The sequence below is a fragment of the Emydura macquarii genome, unplaced genomic scaffold (assembly GCF_026122565.2).
Source record: "Emydura macquarii macquarii isolate MOO-44397 ecotype Brisbane River unplaced genomic scaffold, CSIRO-AGI_Emac_v2 contig_2768, whole genome shotgun sequence".
Lineage (NCBI taxonomy): Eukaryota > Metazoa > Chordata > Testudines > Chelidae > Emydura > Emydura macquarii.
In genome coordinates, this window is record NW_027132905.1 from 23,652,947 (window position 1) to 23,677,757 (window position 24,811).

The 24,811-nt window shown below is 40.8% G+C and overlaps 1 protein-coding gene across 1 annotated transcript in view; it reads left to right on the forward strand.

The window, feature by feature from the left end:
• WWC1 (WW and C2 domain containing 1) overlaps positions 1-24,811 on the forward strand; it is a 130,400-nt gene that overhangs the window by 99,589 nt on the left and 6,000 nt on the right. Inside the window, exons 11-21 of the mRNA XM_067566620.1 lie at positions 713-1,245; positions 9,267-9,375; positions 11,640-11,720; positions 12,820-12,906; positions 13,903-14,095; positions 15,586-15,738; positions 16,045-16,145; positions 17,084-17,234; positions 19,282-19,446; positions 22,192-22,284; positions 23,340-23,570. Of these exons, the coding sequence (XP_067422721.1) occupies positions 713-1,245; positions 9,267-9,375; positions 11,640-11,720; positions 12,820-12,906; positions 13,903-14,095; positions 15,586-15,738; positions 16,045-16,145; positions 17,084-17,234; positions 19,282-19,446; positions 22,192-22,284; positions 23,340-23,570 (1,897 nt within the window). The remainder of the gene's footprint in view (positions 1-712; positions 1,246-9,266; positions 9,376-11,639; positions 11,721-12,819; positions 12,907-13,902; positions 14,096-15,585; positions 15,739-16,044; positions 16,146-17,083; positions 17,235-19,281; positions 19,447-22,191; positions 22,285-23,339; positions 23,571-24,811) is intronic.

A 24,811-nucleotide genomic window follows, 5' to 3' on the forward strand; every position in this document is an offset into this window, starting at 1 on the left:
AAATTTTCTTCACTTAAGATTAATTCTGCTTTGAGCAGATCTCCAGAGGTAAATGGCTAGTGAGAGTTGTGTTTAGTTCCGCAGTATTGTGGCACTGAAATAACTGAGTCTGATTCTGCTTGGCAGTCCTAATTTTTAAATAGATGAATCTTGTGAGTCAGCTCAGAAGAACTGGCTACTAGGCCCATCCAGACAGTTGCAGGCTAAATTTCATAGCTGGCCACATACCGGGTTGGGGTTTGAGGTTAGATAACTGGAAACTATTCCTGTGACATGAACAGATCGTCATCTCCTCACTGTGACATTAAGCTCATCTTTCCTGTATGGGGCAAAGGACCTTTCATGCTCCACCTTGAAGGTTAAGAAGAACCAGAGGGCTTCTGCATAATTGAACAGAGAATGCTGTTACTCTAATCCTTTGTTGCTTTGAGTTGATGTTTATTTGTGCGTGAGGGCTCATAGAATGATGAGTACAGCTGGTTGAAAAAAGCAAATTACGTCACCTGTTTTCATTGAAGCATCAGCAATTGAATTTTGGAAATGTTCAATCAACTCTACTGCTGGGTGACAACTCCATGTGGATTGTAATTGTAAATTGTCAGGGCACCTAGAGCTATGGACTGGTGTCTTGTTAAAGTGTCTCAGAATCTTTCCCAGAACACATGTAATGTAAAAGTCAAGCTTTCGCTGACATGTTTGTGTTTCTCTACAGCCTGTCTACCAGCATGCTTTCGCTCTCTTCGGGCAGCAGCCCTGGCTCTCTCGCATCGAGCAGAGGATCTCTTGCCACCTCTAGCCAGGATTCTTCCACCTCTGCCAGTTTTACTGATCTCTATTATGATCAGTTGGAACAGTTGGACTCGGATTATCAAAACAAAGTCGACTTCTTACTCTTGGAGGGAGCTGCTGGATTTAGGCCTTCAGGCTATATTACCACTATTCATGAGAATGAGGTGGCAAAAACTCACAAAACAGATGCCACCAGTCGTATACAGGCTCTGAGATCTTTGTCTGGGACCCCCAAATCAATGACCTCCTTATCGCCGAGGTCATCTCTGTCATCTCCCTCTCCACCATGCTCTCCACTAGTGACAGACCCTCTCTTAACTGGAGATGCCTTTTTGAGCCACATGGACTTTGAATATACAGAAATAAATACGAGTCTTTCTGAACTCATTCTAAGCACTGGAAGTGGCAGCGACGGACTGGAAGAGCCTAGGGCTGGGGACAAACGTCTAGGCCAAGGTACAGTAACAGCTCAACCTAAAAGTAACTTTAAAATCCTCTTTTAAAAAAAATATATTTTGTTAGACAGCAAAGCAATAAGCTTAAATTCATACATTACAAACATTGCTCAACAGCCTTCAGTACAAGGACTGCTGGCAGCCTCCATCCAATAATGCATCTGTGACAGCTATTGATATATTTTACCTCAGTTGGAAAAGGAGTTGGTGACTTAATTCAGATCCAGAAATGCATTGCTTTCCCTAATCTCTTCAGTCCTTAACTAGGCTTAGCAGAATTTGATTTTTATTATTTTCCTAACAATTAATAATCAATTTTTAAAAGATGTTTTATTTTTAACAGTTTTTTATTTTTGCAGATATGGGAAATTAAAGGGGTTTGGGGTTGGAGGTGGGGTTGGGGCAGCGCTGACACTGGGGCTGCAGTGGTCTCCCAGCACTGAAAGCAAGGTTTCAGAGGGTTCTTTGCATGGCTAAGAGGCCGAAGTCATGAGGACACAAGGTGTGAGGGAGGCTGCAGTCCTGACCCGGCAAAGAAAAGACTTCTGGTCAGAACTGCAAGGAGGAGGGCGAGCCCCTAGCCATGGGGTGCTGCTAAACAGTTCCTGCTGAGGGTTGGCTCCCACTCTCCTGGCTGGGAAGTGACAGAATGAGGCTGGGACAGCACAGCTGCAGAGGGCTCTTTGCTCAACTGCAAGGCTAGTGACACCCAGTCCTTGCAGGCACAAGATGTGAGGAAGGTTGCAGATTGGGCGGGACAGAGCAGAGCCCTCCCAGCTTCGGGGAAGGTCTCCCTGATGCTGAGTGGCTGCTGCCCAGGGATGGAGCCATTCAGTAGCGGGGTGGCCTCTCCTGTGTCTGGATTTCATCTTCAGCCTCCTTGCAGTCCTGGCCAGTTGTCTCTGCAGTTGACTGCAGTCAGCAGTTGTCTCTGCTTTGCCCTGCTAGGACCACAGCTTTCCTCACACCTTGCACCTGCAGGGATTAGATCTTAACAGGCCCTGTGGCAGCACAGGAAGCCCTCTGCAGCCTTGCTGTCAGAGGAGTGAGTGGGACTTTGCACTCCTGCAGGGCCAGTGACACCCGATCCCTGCAGGCACAAGGCCAGGAGGCTGCACTCCTGTTGAGGGTTATGATCAATTTTTTTTGTCCATTTCAGTGTCAGCTGAAATTGACGTTTACTGACCAATATCAATATAATTCGAATGCTACCAAGCCTGCCTATAAATGTTTCTGTGTATGTGCATATATACGCACCCCCACAAGTAGTGTGGAACTAATTTTCAAACTTGACTGCCTAAATTAGGGTGTGCAAATCTCCATCACTTCAGAACCCAGATAGCTATTGTAACTGCTTAGTGCCCAAGCATGGAATTGAGTGCCTTGGAATGAACTCCCTATAAGGACACAGTGAAAAAGCTCACTGGCTAAAATCTGCACAGTGGCTGGGGAGGTCAATTACTCAACAATTAAAGAGAGAACCAAAAAAATCCCACCCGGAGCATGTTGGGCCTAACTTTACTCCCAGTAAATTCAATGGTTAGCGTGTCCATGGACTTCAGCAGAGCAGAGATAGTATGTTATGTTTTGGGAATTCACTGTTGCAAAGGTGAAGTCTCTTAGCAACAATAACTTCTTTGGATAATAAGTGTGATAAAAATGACACTTAAGAATATTGGATGTTTTGCTAAAAGGGTTCAATATAGGAGTAAACACTTTCCTTTGTGAGGCTACGGCCCTGTGCAAAGAGATTAAAAGCATCGGATACCAATTAGTACAATTGATCCACACATTCAGACACTAGTACCTGTCAGATTTCAGTGAAGCTGGAGCCTATGTGAATGAAATGGTATTACTTTCTACTTCAGTGGAGGAAAAAAAGTAGAAAGTCAACACTAATGCTGTAGGGAGGTACAAAAGCTTGCAAAATGCAGCAATGGCAAATGGGTTTTAAACCCATCTAGTACTTCATTCTATGGGTATATTAAAAACCCTACATGAATGTAGGGGAGCTAGTGAAATGAAACTATCATCTGGTACCATTTTGTATCTGAACAGTTGTCATTTGAAGGCTTCATTTGATAATTAAAATTCCTTAAAGTGACAGGATGAGATCTCCCCATTTCTCTGCATTACCCTCACCCTATGCGATAGATACATTTATATCTGAGTGTGAAACTGTGTTTTTTCCTGTTAGAACTGGATGGTGATGGTTTGAACCTTTTTAGCTCTTCAAGATTGTCAAGGCTGTTAGAGTGAAAGCTAAGGTGTTAAGCAGATTAAGCGATTAGTGCTGTTATTCAGTCAGCAGACAAAATAATTGCCATAAGTAGTTTATTTCAGGGCAATAAGGAAGAGAAATTTCATGCTCTAGGCATTACTTATACAATTCAACATAACACTAAAATTGTGTGGCTGAATGTTATGGTCAGTTAGTATTTGGGCTCATGGGGCAAAATGTGCTCATGTTCTTGTAAGCAGAATTAAGTAGTAAGTATATCCCTTAAGGACTTTTTTTTTTTTAAACAAAAAACCTGACCAAGTCCTTGCTGCTTTGAGATATGCTTCCTTCTCTATCTTAAATGTGTGGTGGTTTAAAATCTAGTAATTTATCACTGATAAATATCAAATGTGTACACAACAAGTATATTTTGGGCCAAATTCTGATGTATATGCAGAGTAATTCCATTGAAGTCAAGGCTGAAACTGAACAGAATCTGCTCTATAGAGAATTCAAAAAGAATCATATACTCTGCCTTCAGAAGTTTGTGTGGCCCACAGTTGCTTTTCTGAAAGCAACTGAAATTGCATTTGTGTGAGATTAAGAAAAATCCTACTGCGAACTGAAATAAAATCCATGTTAATGGTGTGACCAAATTTATTAATCGTCAGATGTATGTTGAGGTTTCATTTATAACTCATGTGAATGTATGCAGTGGACCCTGCACAGTCCTCTGTCAGGGCAGAATATAGCACTGTAATAGGAAAAGTTCTATCAGCCAGGGTTATAGCAAGGGATTGAGAGACAGTTGTTTGGTTCTTGACTCTGGGGGCGATTCTATAATCGGTATAAAATAGGGATTTTGTGCTTAAACTGTATTGAAGTGTCTAGCGCATAGCTGGTGTCACCTAGTAATTCTGCAAAAGAGACATATTGGTGTCATATACAAGTTTTTGTACCTGGTAATAAATGGAATTTGAAGCCATCAGAAACCATACAGATTATCAGGTAACCCATTTAAGACCATCAAGGGCTGGTTTTAAATTAAAAATAATCAAATTAACTAATCACTATCTCTACATTATTCTCTTAATGTCCTGACCAAATTCCATATGGAATTTCATATAGTATCTTGGCTAAATCTCAGAAAAATTATATTTTATATCTTATTCTGGGTTTTACACCTAAATTATAGGAATGGCACCACTATGCCAATAAGATGTGCCGTTCATAGAAAGAATAGAGTGAGATAACAAATGAGCAGAAGCTTTAATTATTGATGTCTTTCTGCTCATGCATTTGTAAGAGCCTCTCATGTATTGATGTTTTCTTCTCACATGTTTAAATTTCCTGGTTTGAACATAATGTTATCAGATGGAAAAATGATGGCTACTGTATGTTACCAGATGAACACCATGGCCGTAAGATTTTAGTTTTTAAACAGAACTCCTCAGTGAATTCAATTGATGGCATCATGTGGCCCTTAAAAACCCCCTCAAAGCAGTAATTCTGTCTTTAGAGATCCTGCAGCTCCTTGCTCATGTGACTAAGGCATGGTCAGGTTACTGCAAGGTCAGAGTCCAAGACAGGTCAGAGGGCAAACCAAGAGTCAGGTGGCAGGTAGGGTCAGGTTACCAGGAGATTCGCATTGGCTGCCAGGTTACAGATAGCAATCGAATAGCAAAGTCAAGAACAAACCATGCTCAGAAGCTGGAATCTAGGGTCTATTGCAAGCAGAATCTGGAGCAGAGATAGACAGGCATGCAGTCTGTGGTGTTGCTCAGACACCTCCCATCATGGCTTCTTGGTACTAGCCAGTCAGTGGGCTGTTTGGGGCTGCCACTCACATCCTGCTGTGCAGTACTTCCTGCAGAGCCCAGCCTAACAGGGTCCTCCCATGGATACACAGCCTAAGCCTCCAGTGTGATGCAGAGGTGCCAGCAGCCCATGGTCCCAGACCCCTTTCAGTCCTGGAGATTCTTACGAAGGGTTTGCCGGACTGGGCCCTAATTCCTTTAACTAAAAAAAAAATAAAAGAAAAAATTAAATGAACATGTATCAGAACTTCTTAACAAAAATCCTTCTGCTAACTAGTTGGGATGAGTGCCTCTGTGAATAATCCACAGCTGCTAAAGAAGGGATTTTCCTCCCCAAATCTGTCTTGGCTTCGATGACTGTGGAGCATGCATAGGCTGGCATTCCCAGACAATCCCTGGCTCTATCAGCCCCATTATGCTTGCTCTGAATGTAAAGCCTTTACTCTGGAAGTGCCTCCCTCCAGTTGTGTGACAATACCCACCAGCGGCTTCTACTGTGTCTCTTGCCTATTCAGGATGCCTATGGTTTGTTAGCTCTGATTAGCTTCTGTTATGTCTATTTTCCATAGCAGCCACACCAAATATCTAAGCACTGTGGCTGTAATATCTAAATGCTTGTTGGTTTAGTATTTGTATATGATAGCACCCTAATTGTGCTAGGTGTTCCCCAGAGAGAGCATGATCTTTGCCCTGAAGAATGTGAGGATTTTTACCCTTAACATCTGCGTAACTTGATGGTGGTTTGGGATGGTTTGTTTTCCTTCCCTGTATTTCAGCCCCATTTTTCTGGCTTTTTTTTTTTTTTTTTTTTTTTTTTTTTTTTTTTTGGAGTTCCAGTTTACCAGTTTTTCTCTTGTAGAAGCACGAAAGGAAAGGTTCCATGTGGGCACCAAGAGCTGGCATGGAGCTCTTGTAATAATGGCTGACCCGGGCTTGTATCCATGCAGGGAAATTTGCATTGGTGACATAGGGGTGTAATACCTGCCACCTGAATGGCACCTAAAATGTGTAAGTGGGAGAAAGCAAAACAAATTACAATTTTAATAAAACTAAGAGTCTCCCTTAATCTCAGAGATGGATGGGTGAGTGAGCTGGCCGGGCGGAGGAGGGGAAGAAGGCTGGAAAAGAATAGTAATGGAAGTAGTTAGGGAGAGGATACTATCGATCCATTGTAGCAATATCCTGAAGAGTGTTTCTGAATAGGAGGACTTTGTTCTTCTGGGCCACAAGTTACTCAGGTGAAGTGATCAAAACCTAGAGGCTTTCTGGTTGAAGTGTTTAAATCACATTGGTAAACAAAAAGGAGAAAAGGAGTTCAAATGTGTGAGGACTAACTTGCAGTGTTTTCTTGCCTAGCCTAGGAAAAGAATGAATACAAATACAAAATATACCTTCTAGCTTTGTATTTTTGGGGACAGTGCATAAGTCTCAACTGACTGGCTATAAAGCAAGCTACCAGGAAAGTTTAAGGTTCATATTAAAGGCTGGGAAGTAAGGACTATCCACAGTAATAAGGAAAGGAACAGAGTTTAATCATGCCACCCCTATTTCTGACCAATGAGTATAGGGTTTGCTTCCATATCTACAGTAGTCCCAGGGATTTCAATGGAAATACAGCAGGAGTAAAGCTCCTAAGACAGCACAAGAAAAAATAAATGGGGTTGCGAATGTAACTTTTAGAACTGTATTAATCATCTGTTTTATTTAATGACTGATCTACTATGCCATGAATGCTTGCTAGCCTGTTTTTACATTCTAAAGGGACAGATTCAGTTACTTCTCTTACTGACAGTACTGTACAAGGATGCAAGGGAAAATAGTCTCCAGCAGCACCTTATAAAAATAACATTGGTACTAGTTCACACTGTCACCCCTGAGCTGTGTCTTTGCAAAATTAATCAGTAATTACAGAAGTTGCCTGTAGCACCATCTGCAGTTAACTGTAAAACAGTTCCTTTATATTTGTAATATTCACCTTGTGAACTGAATTTTTTCAAGATTGGTCCCTATTTAAAAGTGACTTTTTGGTGAGTGTGCAGAAGTTTGAACAAAATCCTTTCAACTGTTTGATTTTAAACAGGACTACAGCCAAAATGGCTAATGTCAAACATGAAATGTGGCAAGTATATAGTCCTTAATGGAGTACGTGCTTTGCTAGGTTTGAGAAAGGGGGGTTGGACTGTTTTTTTAAAAAAAAAAAAAAAAAAAAAAAGTAAATCTGACTTTTTGCGTGGTGGTCATAGAATCCCCAGTGTGACATCACTGCACTTTTTCCCTGTCAAGGCTGGTGCTCTGAAGCTGCCACTGGTATAATGTGCACGCAGAAGATTTTCACTGAAATCTACACAGCAAAACCTTTCCCCTTCCCTTCCAAAAATAGCCTTGAGTACAGTTTGGATAACTAAAGTTAACAGAAAGATTTAAATCTAATGTACAGCCATTGCAGATAAAATTCGTATCCTACCATATATCTCAACCATCCTTTCTAGTTTCTGTATTAATAGGTTCTGGGGGTTTGAGTTGAGGCTATACGGAGAGGCTTGACCTGCTGCTTTCTGTGCAGTGTCTGCCATGAGCTCATACACCCACAGACAGAAATAAAGATGCTACTCTCCTTGTGCTGTCTGTGCTGTGTCTGCTCTTTGGTTAAAGAGAAGCTTTTCAGTCATCAAGGTCATCAGGGTATGTCTACACTAGAAATGTAAGTTGACCTATATAAGGTCAACTTACAGTCCCCGCAATCCACACTACCCTCCTTGGTTGGTGGTGTACATCCTCACCAGGAGTGCTTCCACTGACCTAACAGGGGCATTGTGGGGAGCTGACAGCCTGGCCTCGGCCACTGGCAGCTCCCTGCCAGGAATCCATCTGCCCTACAGGTTCCCAAACTCCTGGAAGGCTGCTCCCCTCCCCGCTGCTATCCCTTCCCCTCTGGGAGTGGGAAAAGCTGCCTGGCCCTTCTCACACCCAGAAAGTGCGGTCCAGCTGCCCTGGCTTCTCGACCTCCCTGCTCCCCACCGGAGCTGGACAGCCTTGTCAATTTCATGGCAGCCCGGGAAGAGATGGAGACACCTGGGCTTCTAACCCCGGCTCCCACCTGGGATCGGGGACTGGCCACCCAGCTGTCCCAGAGAGTGGGGGACAGCTGGGCTCTAGCTGCCCAGCTTTCTTGTCAGTTTCACAGATCCTGCCATGAAATTGACAAGACAGCCAACAGCTGATGTAAGGGACAGGGTGTCTACCCAGACACTGCATTGCCCTAACTACACCAACATACGTCTTACGCCTCTCGTGGAGGTAGATTTATGTTGGTGTAGTAGGGCACTTACATCTGTGGGAGGAAGGCTATAATGTAGACAATGACACAATTAGGTAGACATAAGCTACCTTATGTCGACCTCGCTTTGTAGTGTAGACCAGTTGTCCTCAACCAGGGGTATGTAGAGGTCTTCCAGGTGTATATTGATCATCTAGATATTTGCCTAGTTTTACAACAGGCTATGTAAAAAGCACTAGCGAAGTGAGTACAAACTAAAATTTCATTCAGACGATTCATTTATTCTGCTCTATACACCGAAATGTAAGTACAATATTTATATTCCAATCTGTTTATTTTATAGGAATATGGTAAAAATGAGAAAGTAAGCAACTTTTCAGTAATCATGTGCTGTGATACTTTTGTATTTTTATGTCTGATTTTGCAAGCAAGTAGTTTTTAAGTGAGGTGAAACTTGGGGTTCGCAAGACAAATCAGACTCCTGAAGTGGGCACAGTAGTCTGGAAAGGTTGAGAGCCATCGGTGTAGCCCTGTCCACCACCACTAATTTAACACAGCTAAAGGGTTGTTCCATCCAGATTCAGAAGCCTATTACCGCTTTCCACATGAGTGGAAGAAAGCCACTTGCCTTGAAAACTACAGGTGCTAATGCACCCAGCTCTTTTTCATTAACACCTTTGTTTTTCCTCCCTTTATTTTTATCATAGGTGTAAATACAGCTGGAGGGGCTGCACTGAAGGTGGCATGTGTGTCAGCTGCAGTGTCAGATGAATCTGTTGCTGGAGACAGCGGGGTGTATGAGGCAGCTGTACAAAGGTATAATCCAGATTTGTTTAGTAAGAAGCTCATGATTCAGATATCAAGCCAACATCACCAGAAGTGATTGTAATCCTTTTTGCAATTTGGTTAAAATTCTGAATCGGGGGTGATTCTACAGAATTTCTGTACAAATTATAGATAGGACTCGAAACACTGCCTGTTAAAATTACCTGACACTTTCCATTATATAAGCAACTGAAAACAGGGTTGTAATTTTGCCAAACAATTGTTTGGGCTGAAATATTTCATTCCAGGTGTCTGCCTGAGGCTAACTGATCTGAAAAACTTCAGCCAAAAAGGTGCAGCCATTTCTGAGAATAAGGCCAAGGAAAAGTATTTTCTATTTAATAAAAAAAAGCTGGTGAGCTTTGCTTTGAAAAGCATTAGAGCCTCCATGTTTTAGAGCTGGGACTTGAAATATTTTTGTGGGTTGGTCTTTGTGTCCTGGATGTGACTTTTTCCATCTACATAAAAATTGGCCCAAATATGGCCAATAATAAGCCTTTGAATAATTGTTTTTCCTACATGCTCAGTAGAGATGTCAGATTTTAGCAGCTAAATTCCCTGCAGGATCTGTCAGCACTGAGCGTGCTCCAGCTTTAGGCTGAGCAGGACTTTCCCTGGAATGATGGGCTGTGTTGGGGCTGGGCACCTGAACTGAAAGCAGGGAGAGTATCTATCCTGTGCTCTCAATGACTCCCCTGTTAGGGTCAAAGCAGTGTGGAGTAGGAAGCTCTCTGATTGAAATAAGGAGACGAGCAGGCCCTTCGGGGGTTGGAGATTAAATTGTGACAAGGAGCCTTGAGGGCAGATGGGTGGGGTGAGAGGCACACACTGGATGGAGTCTGGGAGGGGAAGAGAAACTGGAGCTAGGACTTGAGATAAGGGGTACCTGGGAGCATCTGTGCAAGGAGACAGGGAGTGAGAACCTGAGGGGAAGGGAAATGTTAATTTGTAGTAGATTTGACAAAACATTTCATTGCAGAGAATTGGCATTTTCTGATTAAGCATAATTTCATCAGAAAATTTCCAACCAGGTCTAGTTCCTAAAGACAACAGCTTCCTTCGTTCTGTGACCCTGATTCATCCCCAGAGCAGGTCCATCCTGTGCACTGAATGAGGCAGAAGTCCTATGGAATAAATACTATGTGACCATGTAATTAAACACTGCATCATAATGCATAAGCACAGGAAGGCTGAATTATTGTCACACAGGCAGCCTTAATCCTGGCATTTCTTAACTTTGGAGTGCTTGGCTTTGTAATGTTAATGTTCATAGTCATAACATAGTTTGAGGGTATGTGTGTGTGTAATCCAAACAGAATGCAACATATCTTGGCCATTATATCGAAATATGCAGAGAATTTCAGCATAGTGCTAAGTAATTCATGCCCTTTAAAAGACAGAGTTGTTGATCTCAGCACAGACTTCATTAACATGCATAACGCTTAGTGGTGGATTTCTTAGAAAACGCTCACCTCTATTCAGTCTTGGGTGTGTTGCAACAACAGAGGTTTAATCCTGCTGACTTTAATGTTTTAGTGTTGGCAGTGCACTATACCTTTAAAGAGTGAGAGAAGGTCAGCATAGTCGGTGTCACTTCATTTTTAACTTAGTTTTGTGCATACAATTTGCATGTTTGGAAGAAAAGACACAGGTAACTGTTTTATAAAGGACCAATCAAACACCACTGTTAAGATCTCTAGGATCTTCTAGTTGGGTGCACTGAAAAACTGGCTTTGTTAAAATATCCTGTTCTTTTTAAAGACAGACATATAAACGCTGCATTGATGCCTGCAGTGCAAGGCAGCAAAAATGATCAGGCTTCCTACTGGTCTCAGTAAATTAGGGAGTTAGGTATCTGAATACTGCATTTGTACCCTATTTGGAACCCATTTAAAAATGTCACTCCGCTTTATGGGGCCATATCTAAATCTTGAGTAGACTCTCCTCCATACATTGTGGAGAGTCGCCCCTACTGTCTTGGGGGAATTTGCAATGTAGCTTTCACTCTTCAGTTTGTGGTGCCTCCTATATCACATTTTTGCTGGCAGCAGAGGGGAGGCATGTAACTCACTGTTAATATGTATCTCTTGTAGGCACACTTAAAGAAATCCTAAGAGAAAGCAAAGCCCTTTAACAGACCTGTACGCCCAATTCCCGCCAAAATTTGTGCAGAGAGGAGAAAAGCCTGTGGCACCTAAATTAACTGTGTCTTACTGAAGTTTCACGGGCCCTTAATTGTCCTTGATTTCTTTCAGACCCTGTGTGTCAGAAATGATCATGTTTGACAGTGATGATACAGAAGCAGCTGGGACTGCCAAAGTGCAAATTGCTATGAAGTAAGCTGCGTGGCTTCTGTTATTTTTAAGATTTTGATCTTAATAGTTCTTGATGTATCTTGTTGTTATAAGACTTGCATACTCTTTATCTCCCTCTATTTCTGATATCTTTTTTCCTATCTTATTGGACTAATCTTGCTTACTGTACTCTATATAGTGTGATTATCACCTTATTATCTGGACACTTTGGGCCTGGTTTTGCTCTCCCTAACACCAGTGGAAATCCATTGGTGTCATGGTCACCAGAGTAAATCAGCAATGAGAGAAATGAGTATTTGTTCGTGGCCTCAGTATCTAGATGCATCATAGAAAACACAGGATTTGGTCTCTGGAAATCGTTTTGCTGGCTTTCTCCATCCCTTACTGACCAACTAACAGGGTGGCTATTAGTAACCCTAAAAATAAATAGCAGGCTAAGCTGGCTATCCCATCTGAATGATAAGAATGCAGCAATAGGGGTTGGCAACATGATGAGCATAAGGAAGTAGATATAGAGGGCCTTACTCAAATGACTGGGGACTGCACTAGAAACAGCTCTGAAAAAATAACTAGCACAAGGCCATTTGATTTTGTTTTGTTACTGATGTTATGGGTTGTTTACTCCTAAATCTTCAGCATTAAAATGCCTGATCCACTGGGCATTCTTAAATATAATTTGTTTTCTTTTTTATGATGCTGTTTTTACCTAAATATGATTCTATATATCAAAATCTTATTTGAAATTCATCAGTTTACCTGAATAACATGGTAAAATACTCTCTAATGCCTTGGTTCAATTTTATAGTACACCTTATCTGAATGCCTTAAACCTGTATATGTCCACTGGTTGCAAAAATGTTATACAAAACTAGAATGTGATTGACCTGAATTATATGTAACAAGCTATCAGAAAATAATTTTTAGACTCCCCATAGGAGTCGTTCCCAGAAAATAATTTTAGACTTCCCATTCTCCCGTTCATGTCAGATTTTAAATATCTTAGTGCAGGAAATCTTAAGTCAGCAAATCTGAAGGTGTCTTAAAAACAGAATCGTATTTCATTGCGTCTAAGGCAGTTTTGTTATTGCTAATGTATCTTCTTACATTTTTTCTAATTCAGGTATGACGACAAAAATAAACAATTTGCAATATTAGTCATGCATGTGAATAACGTTCCTGCTCTAATGTTACAGCAAGATCAGAAAGTGTAAGTAGATAAAATATACTAGACTAGAATATACTAGACTATACGTATGAGAAATGGTTGTAATAGACTTCATCCGGGATCTCACACATCTTGTTTTATTTTTCCAGTTTATATAATGCATGAGGCCTCTAAGCACATCCCTATTTTTATCCCACGTTTACCATCAGTTGTGATCTCATACATCCATGTATGGAAATTAAGATGAACTTCTCCCTGCAATAATCTTCAGATTCATTTTTTTTTCTTTGTTAGGAAAAACTTTTATGGAATTAACATTTAACAGGCAAGATTCTCAGCTATGGCTGAGTGCTCGGTGCAGCTGAGCAAAGGGTGTGCATAGTCCAGATACATGGACTTTCATGGATTGCCAGTCCCATTCAAACCAAAAATTAAGCATTAACTCAGTAGATCACATTCACTGCTGCCAACAAAATAAATGGGAGATGTTGCTTTCGCATCAAAAGTGCTATGAATGCCATGTATGTTTAGCCAGCAGCTTCTTGGCAGTGTTTCCAGTCCTTGCAGTCCCACATTTTTAGTGCAGTTTTTTCCCCCATTTGCAACTAATTTTTTGAGCATTGTAAGTACAGCATTACAAAACTCAAACACTTCAGAAGTTCTCTGCATGGCATTTAAGCTTCCTGGCTATGTCTATTTTGACTCCATCTCATAAGGTATTTCTTTCTTATCTAAATGTCAGTGACTAGTCTGTGATTTTAAGAAGGCTCTAGTTCCTATTTTTAGGTACATAACTAGAACTAATTTTGTTCCCCACTTGTCCTAGAATTATAATACATTTCATGTTTGTTTTTAACAACTTATGTGCCCTGAAAATTATTCACTATTCTAATTGAGATTAGTATTCCAAAGAGGAAAGTCTGACTATGGTAGATGCTCTCATAATGGATTGGGTAAATAATAGTGTTTTGTGATTTATGGTAATCTCAGAAGTTTACAGCACGTTAATACAGCACTAATTAAAATATTTTTCAATAGGAACATTCGTGTGGCTGTTCTTCCTTGCTCTGAAAGCACAAGCTGTTTGTTCCGCACAAGACCCATGGAAGCTTCAGACAGTCTTGTATACAATGAAATATTTTGGGTTTCAATCTCTTACCCTGCTTTACGCCAGAAGACTTTAAGAGTTGATGTTTGCACTGTAGATAAGTCTCACCACGAGGAGTGCCTGGTTAGCATTCATTTCTGTTTGAATTGTTTTTTCTGTCCTTTCTGTTAAATTTAACAAATACCTAGTGTTCACAAAACTTAGATTTGGCCAGTTATGCAAGCTTTTCTTATAGTCCTTAGCTATAGGACCCTGCAGAGATGGACTTTCACCATTTCGGAGAATCCCACTTATGCCAATATATACAGTGGATTAAGGCCTGCATAACAAACCTGCTATGGATACTTCCTCAATCCATTAGACTCCTCTTCCCTTGTGACTTAAGGATGTGAACCAGGATTTGCACCTACTCCTTATGGAAATGTTTTGTAGTATGTAATATAGAATGATCTCCTTTGTAGAGGATTTTTAAACAAATCTGTAGAATTCTATAATGGGGACAATTTTATTAAATTCTTTAGTATTTTGTAAAAATTGTATAGAAATGTGATCATTCTCTTAAGCTCTGTGATGAGTGTAATTTGTAAAGAACTCTATAACTTTCATAGAGCTCTGTTGGTTTGTGTTCAGCCAGCCTTTTTAATGTTCATTATTCATTTAGTAAGGGAGTTGATTTTAATGGAATTGCTTCTGGAGTAAGTTACTTAATCTTGTAGGGTTGGGCCCTTAGCAACTGTAAAGCAACAGAAAGTTAATTCTGTTTGTACCTTTCACATCTCCCTTGGTACATGCTATTGTCTATATAAACTGGTTGGGATTCCTAGCACATTTTTATGGTATTTCTGCTTTGCTGCCTTCACCTGCAAGTATCTGGCTTAAGAAACTGCAGCTGTATTCTAAACCGATTTCCCATTTGGTTGTCCACATGCTTCTACTGTGTGCACCTTGGTAAACTCCAGATTGGGTTTAATTTAATTGCTGGAAATCTGTGCAATGTAAAATAAACTGTACTAAGCTAATGAATGGAATAGTGTCCGCTCAAGCACAGGCCATATACATTGCAATTTGGTTACAATTTATCATGCATATGTCATAATGTAGAAAAATGAGACAAAATGAAGGTTCACAATGGATCTAGTCTGAGTGGACACAAAAAACAAGTGGAACTCTTTTAAATGATCGATCGCAAACATCTAGATTCAAAAGAGTCATTTGATGAGCCCTTGAGGTTTCCTAAATTAGAAAAGAATCTATTTCTTTTTAATTGTTGTCTTTTATTCTTGCTGATTGAAAGAGATTGCAAGTTACCATGGCCACAATATAATTGTTCATCATTCTTGACACCTATCTGCACACAAGCAGCTGAAATGAATCTTTCTTGTATACTGACCCTTGCAAGCCCCCAACAATATGGTTCAATTTAATATCATTCAGTCATCACCAAGATGATGCATGAAATAGTAAAGATTGGTGGTGGTGGTTTTTCCCACGGACAACTAAACCTTCAGTTCCCAAAGCCTTGGTTTTGCTGTTATGTATTTCTGCTGGCCTTTTATTGCTGCAGTCGCTTTCCTCTAATATTGCACTCATAACTCTCTTCTTGGTTCCAATAGGGTGGAGCACAAATTAGTCTCGCTGAGATCAGTAGATCTGGAGAGAAGTCAACACGTTGGTACAACCTTCTTAGTTATAAATATCTTCAGAAGCAAAACAGAAAAAACAAACAAGAGGACATTTGTTGTGAAGTATCCTGTGCTGAAAAAACAGTAAGGACAAATGCTAAAAGGAAGCTTGCATAAACCTTTCCTATTATATACTTACATTAAATTGCTGAAAAGAAATCAGGAGTTGTGTGCTGGTACAGTATTCTTAAATGTAAAAAATGTCATTATGATAATAAACGGCAATAAAACTAAAAGTTTGATTCAGGATGTAATCTTTTACTGGACTGATGGAAGACATTTTCCTATTTTTCTCAGGTTTACTGTGAGTAATATGGATCACTCACTCTGATATTTGATGGCGTTTAGGAATGAATACTGTCTTTAAATAAAGCCCTTTCCTCTATACAGGACTCTGTATCTGCACTCCTGGAACAGACTGCTGTTGAACTGGAAGCAGTAGAGAAGAAGCTGGAAGAAAGCAGAAGCACTTTAACTAGTGGAGAGAATTGGTAAATGGCATCCTACTCCTTTATCATAGTGTGAGAATCTGTGGATCTGAAATAGTGTTTCAGATGAGGATGTCAGTGAGTCAAAGTTTAATGTGATAATATGCAGAAAAAAGTGCAATCATGTAATATTGGAATGTGTCTAGTAGCTGAGCAAAGGTATTGAGCTTTGCAGAAGATCATGTCTGGCTTCTTTTTCTACATCAATAAAAACATCATGTAGCCACTAAAGCTGAAGAGCATATGCCTGAGAAGTGAGATTAGAGCTAGTAAAAGTTAAAATTGGAAGAGATCAAATATATTAATCTATGGTACATAGTGCTTTAGGGACCTGTGAAATACTATACCTTCACTTCCCAGGGATTTGCATGAGCTCTTTAATTGGCTGTGGATTACATGGTCAGCCCCACATTTCACTTAGTGTTGGGTTCCAACCAACCCCAACATTGAAAGCAAAACTTAGCATGAACCCTGGTGGGTTCTACCAGAGTGCATAATTGAGCTCAGGTTTGCCAACAGGTTTTCAGAACCATCTTGTTTAACATAGTTCGAGCTTTCAGACTGTGAGAGTACCTGAGTTTTAGGGAATCCTCAAGTCAGCCTCCTAAGCCTCCCTTACACTTGGACCCAGCTGCACCAGACTCAGTATACAGCTTGTGGCAGAAACTGATACAAATGTATTCAACCATAGTGATCACCTAACCTTAGAATGAAAGATGAGAAAATTCCCTTTAACTGTTTCACTGCTGGTTCTTCACTCCAATCGATGAGCTTTTGTTATTCCCATGTTCCATGGGACATCATAATGTATTTGGTACAACTGGCAGCACTAGAGGTACTTTTGGATCAACATACTTAGGACACAAACCAGCATCAAGGATGCTATGGGAGTATTGTCTCAAGTGGGTCTAGCTCAGTAACAGAAGCAATTTATATGACAGGCAAGATGAGGAGGTTGCTGAGCAAGAAGAGCAGGATGGGAACAGTGACAATGAAGCAAAAGAGGAGGAAAAATTCTGTGATGGAAAAACAGTCTGGGAAGCAGAAGAGAATCCAGAATCGCAAGTGCATGCTGAGTCGGCAACAGTAAAGGTAAAGCCCAGAATAAATGTATCTTCCAAGAGGCTGGTATTTAGTAAGATGTGTTTAGTAAGATTGTTCACTGTTATTGGATCATCCCTAATTGCTGGACATGATGCAATTCAACATGCCTTATGCTTTCTGGTTTCTTGAAAAATTATATGGAGTGTTTTTCTGTTTCTTATAGCAACACAGTGAGCAGCATTTCAGGGGAAATAGGAGGCTTGGTTGAATGAAGGTTGTGGGGAAGGTGTTCCACTTCAGTTTGGAAACATTTCCTTTTATTTGATTTTTTTTGTTCGAATCACTGAAGTATAGACCTATCAGATGAAAAGCAGACTTACAACACTAATGTTAACGTGTTCATCTGCAAAAGTGCATGTACATATATTGTGGCAGTCCAATCTTGCATTGGCTAAAAATCTCCAGCATGCGCATAAGCAAATCAGGTCATTCAGATGCTTCCATGTTCAGTTAACTGAATTGCTCATATAAATACAGGAGGCTTTTGGTGCAACAGGGTTTTATATTTGCATCAAATTCATTTTGTGGAGAAAGCTCATTAATTTGCATGATGAGGGTTTTTTTTTTTTGTGTGGACCCTATATTAATTGCTGCTGCAAAGCTGACTAGATCAGTATTGAATTAAGTAGAACTACAGCAGTAACATGAATTTTAAGATAGGTAACTATCTCTCACATTACAGTCAAACCTCAATTTTAAATAATGCTACATTTATGAAATACCATTTAATCCAAAATGCCTGTGTCCCCTGGTCTTGGAAAGCATTCTTCACTGAAACTGTTCATCACCCAACACTGTCAGACAAGGTGATTAACACATGGGATCTCGTAATATAATCCTGAATATTATCTAATCACTACCTATTTACTTAATCAAGGGCCTGTTTTAGTGCTGAAATTGTCTTGTGTCTGTCAGTTGTGGGTGTGCAATAACAAAAAAAGGTGGTCTTTAATGGATAATCTAGCACACAAATTTAAAGGCTTAATTTTTAATCTGTTACATTGGTGTAAATCTGAAAATTTAGTGGAGTCACTCAGGATTTATACAGGTCACTTGCAACTCAGTCCATGGGAAATGATACAGTTGAAATTGCTCACGTTTGGAGAGGGCAGTGCAGCATTGTGTTGTACAAGGAGAGCCGAGAGAGAGACACCATTTTTCCGCTCAAGGTTGTAGTATAGTTCTTGAAAAACTGCCCTTCTGAGTGTGAAAGCAGAAGTGGGATTTCAGTCTGAAACACAGAAACAGTTTTAGGTAATGGCATGTTGGGGAGAGGAAGTTACAGGAATGATAACAAGAGAGTAAATATCATAATACCGTTATATGAATCCATGGCATGCCCACATCTTAAATACTGCATGCAGTTCTGATCACCCCATCTCAAAAAAGATACATTAGAAATGGAAAAGGTACATAAGAACATAACTTAAAATGATTAAGGGTCTGGAACGGCTTCCATATGAGCAGAGATTATAGAGAATGGGACTGGTCAGCTTGGAAAAGAGACAACTAAGGGGGGATGTGAGAGAGAGAACTATAAAATCATGAATGGTGTGGACAAAATTAATAAGGAAGTGTTATTCATCCCTTCACATAACACAAGAACCAGGGGTCACCCAATTAAATTAATAGGCAGCAGGTTTAAATCAAACAAAAGGATGCATTTCCTCACAAAACATACAGGCCACCTGTGGAACTCATTGCCAGGGGATGTAGTGAAGGCCTGTAATGATTCAAAAAAGAATTAGATAAATTCATGAAGGATAGGTCCATCAGTGGCTATTAGTCAAGATAGTCAGGGATGCAACTCCATGCTCTGGGTGTCCCTAAGCCTTTGATTGCCAGATGCTGGGACTGGACAACAGGCAATAGATCACTTGATGATTACCTGTTCTGTTCATTCCCTTTGAAGCATCTGGCGTTGCCACTGTCGGAACACAGGATACTGGGTTAGAAGGACCATTGGTCTGATCCAGTATGGTCATTCTTATGTTCATTAAAGTGTGTTCATTAAACATTCTTATGTTTCATTCAGGTGGATAAAGAGACAAACACAGAGAGTCTTGCACAATCTTCTACTGTAGTTCGTCCAAAAGAGAAGAAAGCCGCTAACCCACTGCAAACTCAGTTTGTCAGAGGCAGCACCATAATCCGCTCCAAAACTTTTTCGCCAGGACCACAAAGTCAGTATGTGTGCCGGGTAAGGAAACAACAGCCCCACGCTTTGTTGAAAATGTTTTTCCTTTACTGTCACAAAGTATCAATCTTTAGTTTCATCTGATAATACGCTGCACTGATGGTCTGAGCGGGGTGGGCGCTCAGCATCCTCAGCGACTTTTGACTTCAGTGGGAGTTGAGGGTGCAGCACCCTTACTTGGCATCGTACATCGGAGGATCATCAAGCCCTTCACACATGTTAAGTAAACCTCACGATGGGTAAGTGATAGGGTGATCACTACACACTCCTGAAATGCAGCCATTTTAGCAGTTGTACATAGCAGCACAATACTGTGGTTTAGGGCAGGAAGTGTAGAGAGAATTAATATAATTAAAACTCTAGTGTGAATTTAGGTAGGATTAAGATAATTACTCAGATTAGAACTTGGCCATAACAACACCTGTTAACACCTGTCTATCACTTCAGTTACACGATACTCCCGACATCATGCTAGAGCATTGATGACTGACATTACAGAAATTGCAGTTGACTTGTCACCACCAAGCTGATTAGCCACCAATCTGCAACAGTCTGGGGTTGGCAACTTCCAGGGGGTAAGAGCAACACACTTCTGGATGGTATGGCCTCATATCCTGGCACTGTGAAGGCTCATGCAGCTCCAGAAATGAGACGTTCCTAATACCAAAGTTCTGAGCCCCACTGCAGATTATCCCATGTCTCTGTGATGTAGTCCCACTGCTCTGTGCTCATGGTCCTGGTCTAGAACTGTCACTCAGCACGGAGATTCCTCTGTCATTAGAAACTGAATCAGCTATCTCCCCTCCTCCAGCTCTGCATACTGCTTGCACGTCTTGCTTGAAGCACACTGCTGCATTCTTGTGGCAACCAAGCCCCTGCCAAACTACCTGCCACCACATCTCATGCCCTGGTTCTTCCTTCTCTGGCCAAAATGAATTGCATTAGTGTCAACATTTGGTACGGGGTCATTGCTCTGACATCGACCATGACTTGCCACTGGTTGAAATGAAGGCTGCAGACAGAAATCTGGTGCATGCCAAGCCAGAACTGAGTCAATTTGAGTCAGTAAAATTAAATAACAATTGCTAATTAAAATGTAGTGCATATGTCAGCCAAGAATCTTAATGTCTTACTGAGGTAGGGAATTAATTTTATAAGTGAGGAATATGAGGCATAGACAGGTTAAGTAGCTTGCCTTAAATCACAGAGTGAGGTGGTGACAGTTTGGAATAGAACCTGGTCTCACCCTCAGTCCCTTTCTAACCAGAGGCAGCATTGCTACACTTGGTGCTGCTTCTTGGTGGGTATTAGGGTTATCATTAGACAGAGATGCTGGAAGTGTCTGGCTAGTGTTTATCTCTTTTAAAATCAAAGGTCATGATGGAAATCAGAAAGCTGAGAATGACTAACTTCAATTAGCAGCATTGAGGGAGCATGAAAGACTCCACTGCACTGTGTGTGACACTAATAGAAATGATCTGTGTACTGAGTGAGCATGTCAGTGCCACCTCTTTGATTAAAAGTTTATTCATAATTAATTCAGTCCAGGACTGAGGATCAGGATAGCCTATAAATAACTCTTTTAGCTTCAACCAGTGTAGAAAACTAGTAAACACTGTCAGGAAATTGCTTTTATGAAGTATGTGCTGCTTTAACTGAGGATTGAGATGTTCTCGTAGAACATCAAGGGCTGCCTAGCAATGAGTGCAGCAGAACAGTACTTAGAAAAACCTGCATGTCAAGTTCAGACAAAATCAGGCTCACAAGTGAACTGTTTTGCCTTTTCTTTAGCTGTGAGCTTAACTCTCTTCATGACCATCTAGACCTTTTGAATTATACCTGTCTGTCTGTCAAGACTGGCCTGTGAGCATTGAGCCATATAATAAATAACTCTCAACGGGGCTTTCAGGCATAGCAAGGAATATCCATGTTTTAGGGCATTGAAAAATATGTGACCCAGGACTCAGTGGTTTCCGCATCTAAGGGGTGCCTAATCCTTATTACAGATGCATACCCTGGAGTACAGTAAGTTAATGCTCATATCAAATGGAACATTTCACATCACAGTTGTGCATAATAGATTTAAGCTTGTGATGCCAAGCTACACCTTCCAAGTGGAAGCATCACATCCTGGAGCTCCCTAGCATGCAGGAGGCACATGCCTGCTCCTCCATCCCTTGGATTTCTGCTTGTGCTCTCCTGAATGCCTGGCCCAAAGGTACATAGGGAGGGAATTGTCCCTAAACTTGGATTATGATTGTGTCCAACTGCTATGAAAGTGGCGCAAAGGAAAGTGGTTTCTTGCTCTGCGCTGTCAGGAACAATATTGAAAAGGTAAACAAATATTTAATCCTTCTCCAAAATTATGCTGTGCTAATTCATAGAAGGATAGAAATGACTTAATCCCCAGCCAATGCAAGATAGTTCATTACAGTTTATTGCTCTAATCTTGTCTGACTTAGTTATTGCTGTTGAGTGGGTAAGGGGATTGTTTTGTGATTTGTGGAGTCCTTAACCGAAAGTGATGGTATCTTTCAACCAGCAGAGGGGAGGAGGCCAGGGAAGGACAGCAAAGACAAAATAGCCAAATTTGGGCATTGGGTGGGTTTCATTGCACTATTATATGTGACTTTGTCAGATAATTCTCAGTCCATAGCATTCTATAAATGTCTGCAGCTCTGCGCGCTCATTCATAGTAGCCTTCCCTGCATGCTTGTTTCATAACAATTACTTCTCTCTCTCTTTCAGCTGAATCGAAGTGATAGTGACAGTTCAACGTTGTCCAAGAAACCACCCTTCGTTCGGAATGCTATGGAGAGGAGAAGTGTCAGAATGAAGCGGGTAAAAACTTAATCTACACATTTTTCCCTTAGTTGGCATTCAAGAAAACAAGCAGGTTCTTAAAGCACTGGTTTGTGAGTTACCAATAGATAATTCTATTAAAAAAGGGGTTAGCAAAGGTAATTCAGGTTGCAAAACACTTTCTGATATAAACTGCCTGTCTTCATGTGCTCATAGCTTTAAAAAAAATTCTCCATTTGGGCTAAAATGTCCTTACTGGTCAGTCAAAAGGTGACAAATGTCTATTCCCTTGAGTTACTAGAAAGCTATGATTAACCACTTTGAAATATTATTTCTCACAATTTTCCTTCCAAACAGAACTCAAAAATAGCTAATTTTGTAGATGTGACATGTAGATTGTGCTCTCATTGGCTCATGTCCATGCCAAAGGAATTTGTAGGATAACTGATTTGCAAGCAATTGAAAAATCACTTTTTCAGATGCTCATTAAAATTTACCAGTGCTTAATGAAACTCCACCCCCTTTAGTGACATCATTGTGCATGTTCTTCCATGATGTGAATGGGGTGGAACTGGGCTGCTGTCCTTAGAAGGCCACTGAAACAATATGCATGAAGCAGATTGTAATTGTCTGATTGAAATACATCTTGTGCAATCCTCAACACTAATGTCCCTGATACGGGGGACAGAAGAAAATCTGAAACAAATGCTAATACGTTGTCTTGCTGCATGCTGCAATATTCTGATGATTGAGGTGTAGGTATTAAAGTAAAATTATATTCTGAGTAATGGGTGTAAGGAAGCCACTCCTCATTTCAGACCATTGTCAGCTAAGTACAGAAGCTTGGCTTGCCTCAGGTATCACTAATGTTGATGGAAGCTGCAGCACGGGCAAGCTTACATACAAGATTTTGCTAGATTATGGAACTACAAATTCAGGTGAGCAGCCACTTTGCAAAAGCAGTATTACCAGAGATGTTGCCTTTCATTTTTAGAACATTGTGCATTTGAGAAGGAGGTGGTTATTGCACATATTCTGAACAGATGGCGACGATTTGACACGTTCTGTTACATTCCCAATCTCTTCTGTTCCAGTCTTCGGTTAAGTCTTTCGGTGCAGAGCGTCTAATCCGAACTTCGCTAGACCTGGAGTTAGACCTGCAGGCTTCAAGGACCTGGCACAATCAGCTAGTGCAAGAGATCTCTGTACTGAAAGAACTGAAGGAACAGTTAGAACAAGCTCAAAGTCAAGGTGAAAAAGAGCTGCCACAATGGATGAAGGATGATGAGAGATTCCGGCTTTGGCTGAGACAGGTGGAAAAACGGGTAAGTGATTCTGACTGGGTTTTTGGTAATGTGTTTAATCAAACATGTTTTCCCAATCCTCTGGAGACCAGAAAGTTCAAATCTTAACTTTTTTATTGAAGCTACTGTTTTATTAACTTTCCATAGTGACAAATGATTAGAATTGTAGCCCTTGCAACTGCAGGAGTCCTTTCCTCCCATCAAAGGGACTTGCATTACCCTGGGCAGCAGGATAGCACAATTTGAATTCTGCTGTCACTTGGAGGCAAGGCCAGGCACAGGAGGAGTCATTGGCCCCAAGTGGTTCCTGCAGGTAGAAGGATAGCACCTATGGGATACTCCTTTCTTTTGGCTAGCTCCGTTCTTTTCAAAGCCCAGTGGCAGGCTTGGAAAGTGGTGATAAAAGAGAATCTGTAACTTAATGTACCCACTGAATATTTCCTAAACGATCTTTATCATGCACACACAAGAGTTGCATCCTGTGGGGAGAGTCTGTTTCCCTACACCAAGAAGGGGTGTGTTGGGGTCACATCTCTGGGGGCTGTGACCTTTGTTAGTGGGGCAGTGAGTGGCCAGACAATTACGGGGGGGGGGTCACACCAGAATGTCTCAAGAAAAACTGGGCCTTCTAAATTATCTGTATATTGGTTAATAAAATTATATTCTGTTTTGCCATTTCTGAATCTGCGTGTATTGAGGGATTATAAAATGCTGTAATATGTTTAAAATATTGTAACCTGCCTTTTAGAAAAATCTGAGGGTTCTTGAAGCCCATGTTTACAAGATGCTGCAGGATTTAATCCACAAGCTCTGCTGACTGTGGTGGGCCCAGTTCTTCTGCACTTATTTATGCCATCATTGGAACTCCTTGCAGAACATGTTCTGTTTGGTGAAAGGGCTTGTTTACACACAAGCTTTACTGCTTTAATGATACCAATAGAAAATTGTACTCCTAACCAAAATAGTTTCAGTAAAAAAACCTGTGTGTTGACTAGGGCTAAGTGCTTTAGAATAAAGTCCTCTGCTATTAAACATGCATAATTAATGCAAAAGTCAGAACTCTTACCTACCTGGATTTCAGTAAGGCATTTGATACAGTTCCACGTAGGAAATTATTAGTTAAATTGGAGAAGATGGGTATTAATATGAGAATTGAAAGGTGGATAAGCAGCTGGTTAAAGGGAGACTACAGCAGGTCATATTGAAAGGAGAACTGTCAGGCTGGAGGGAGGTCACTAGTGGAGTTCCTCAGGTATCGGTCT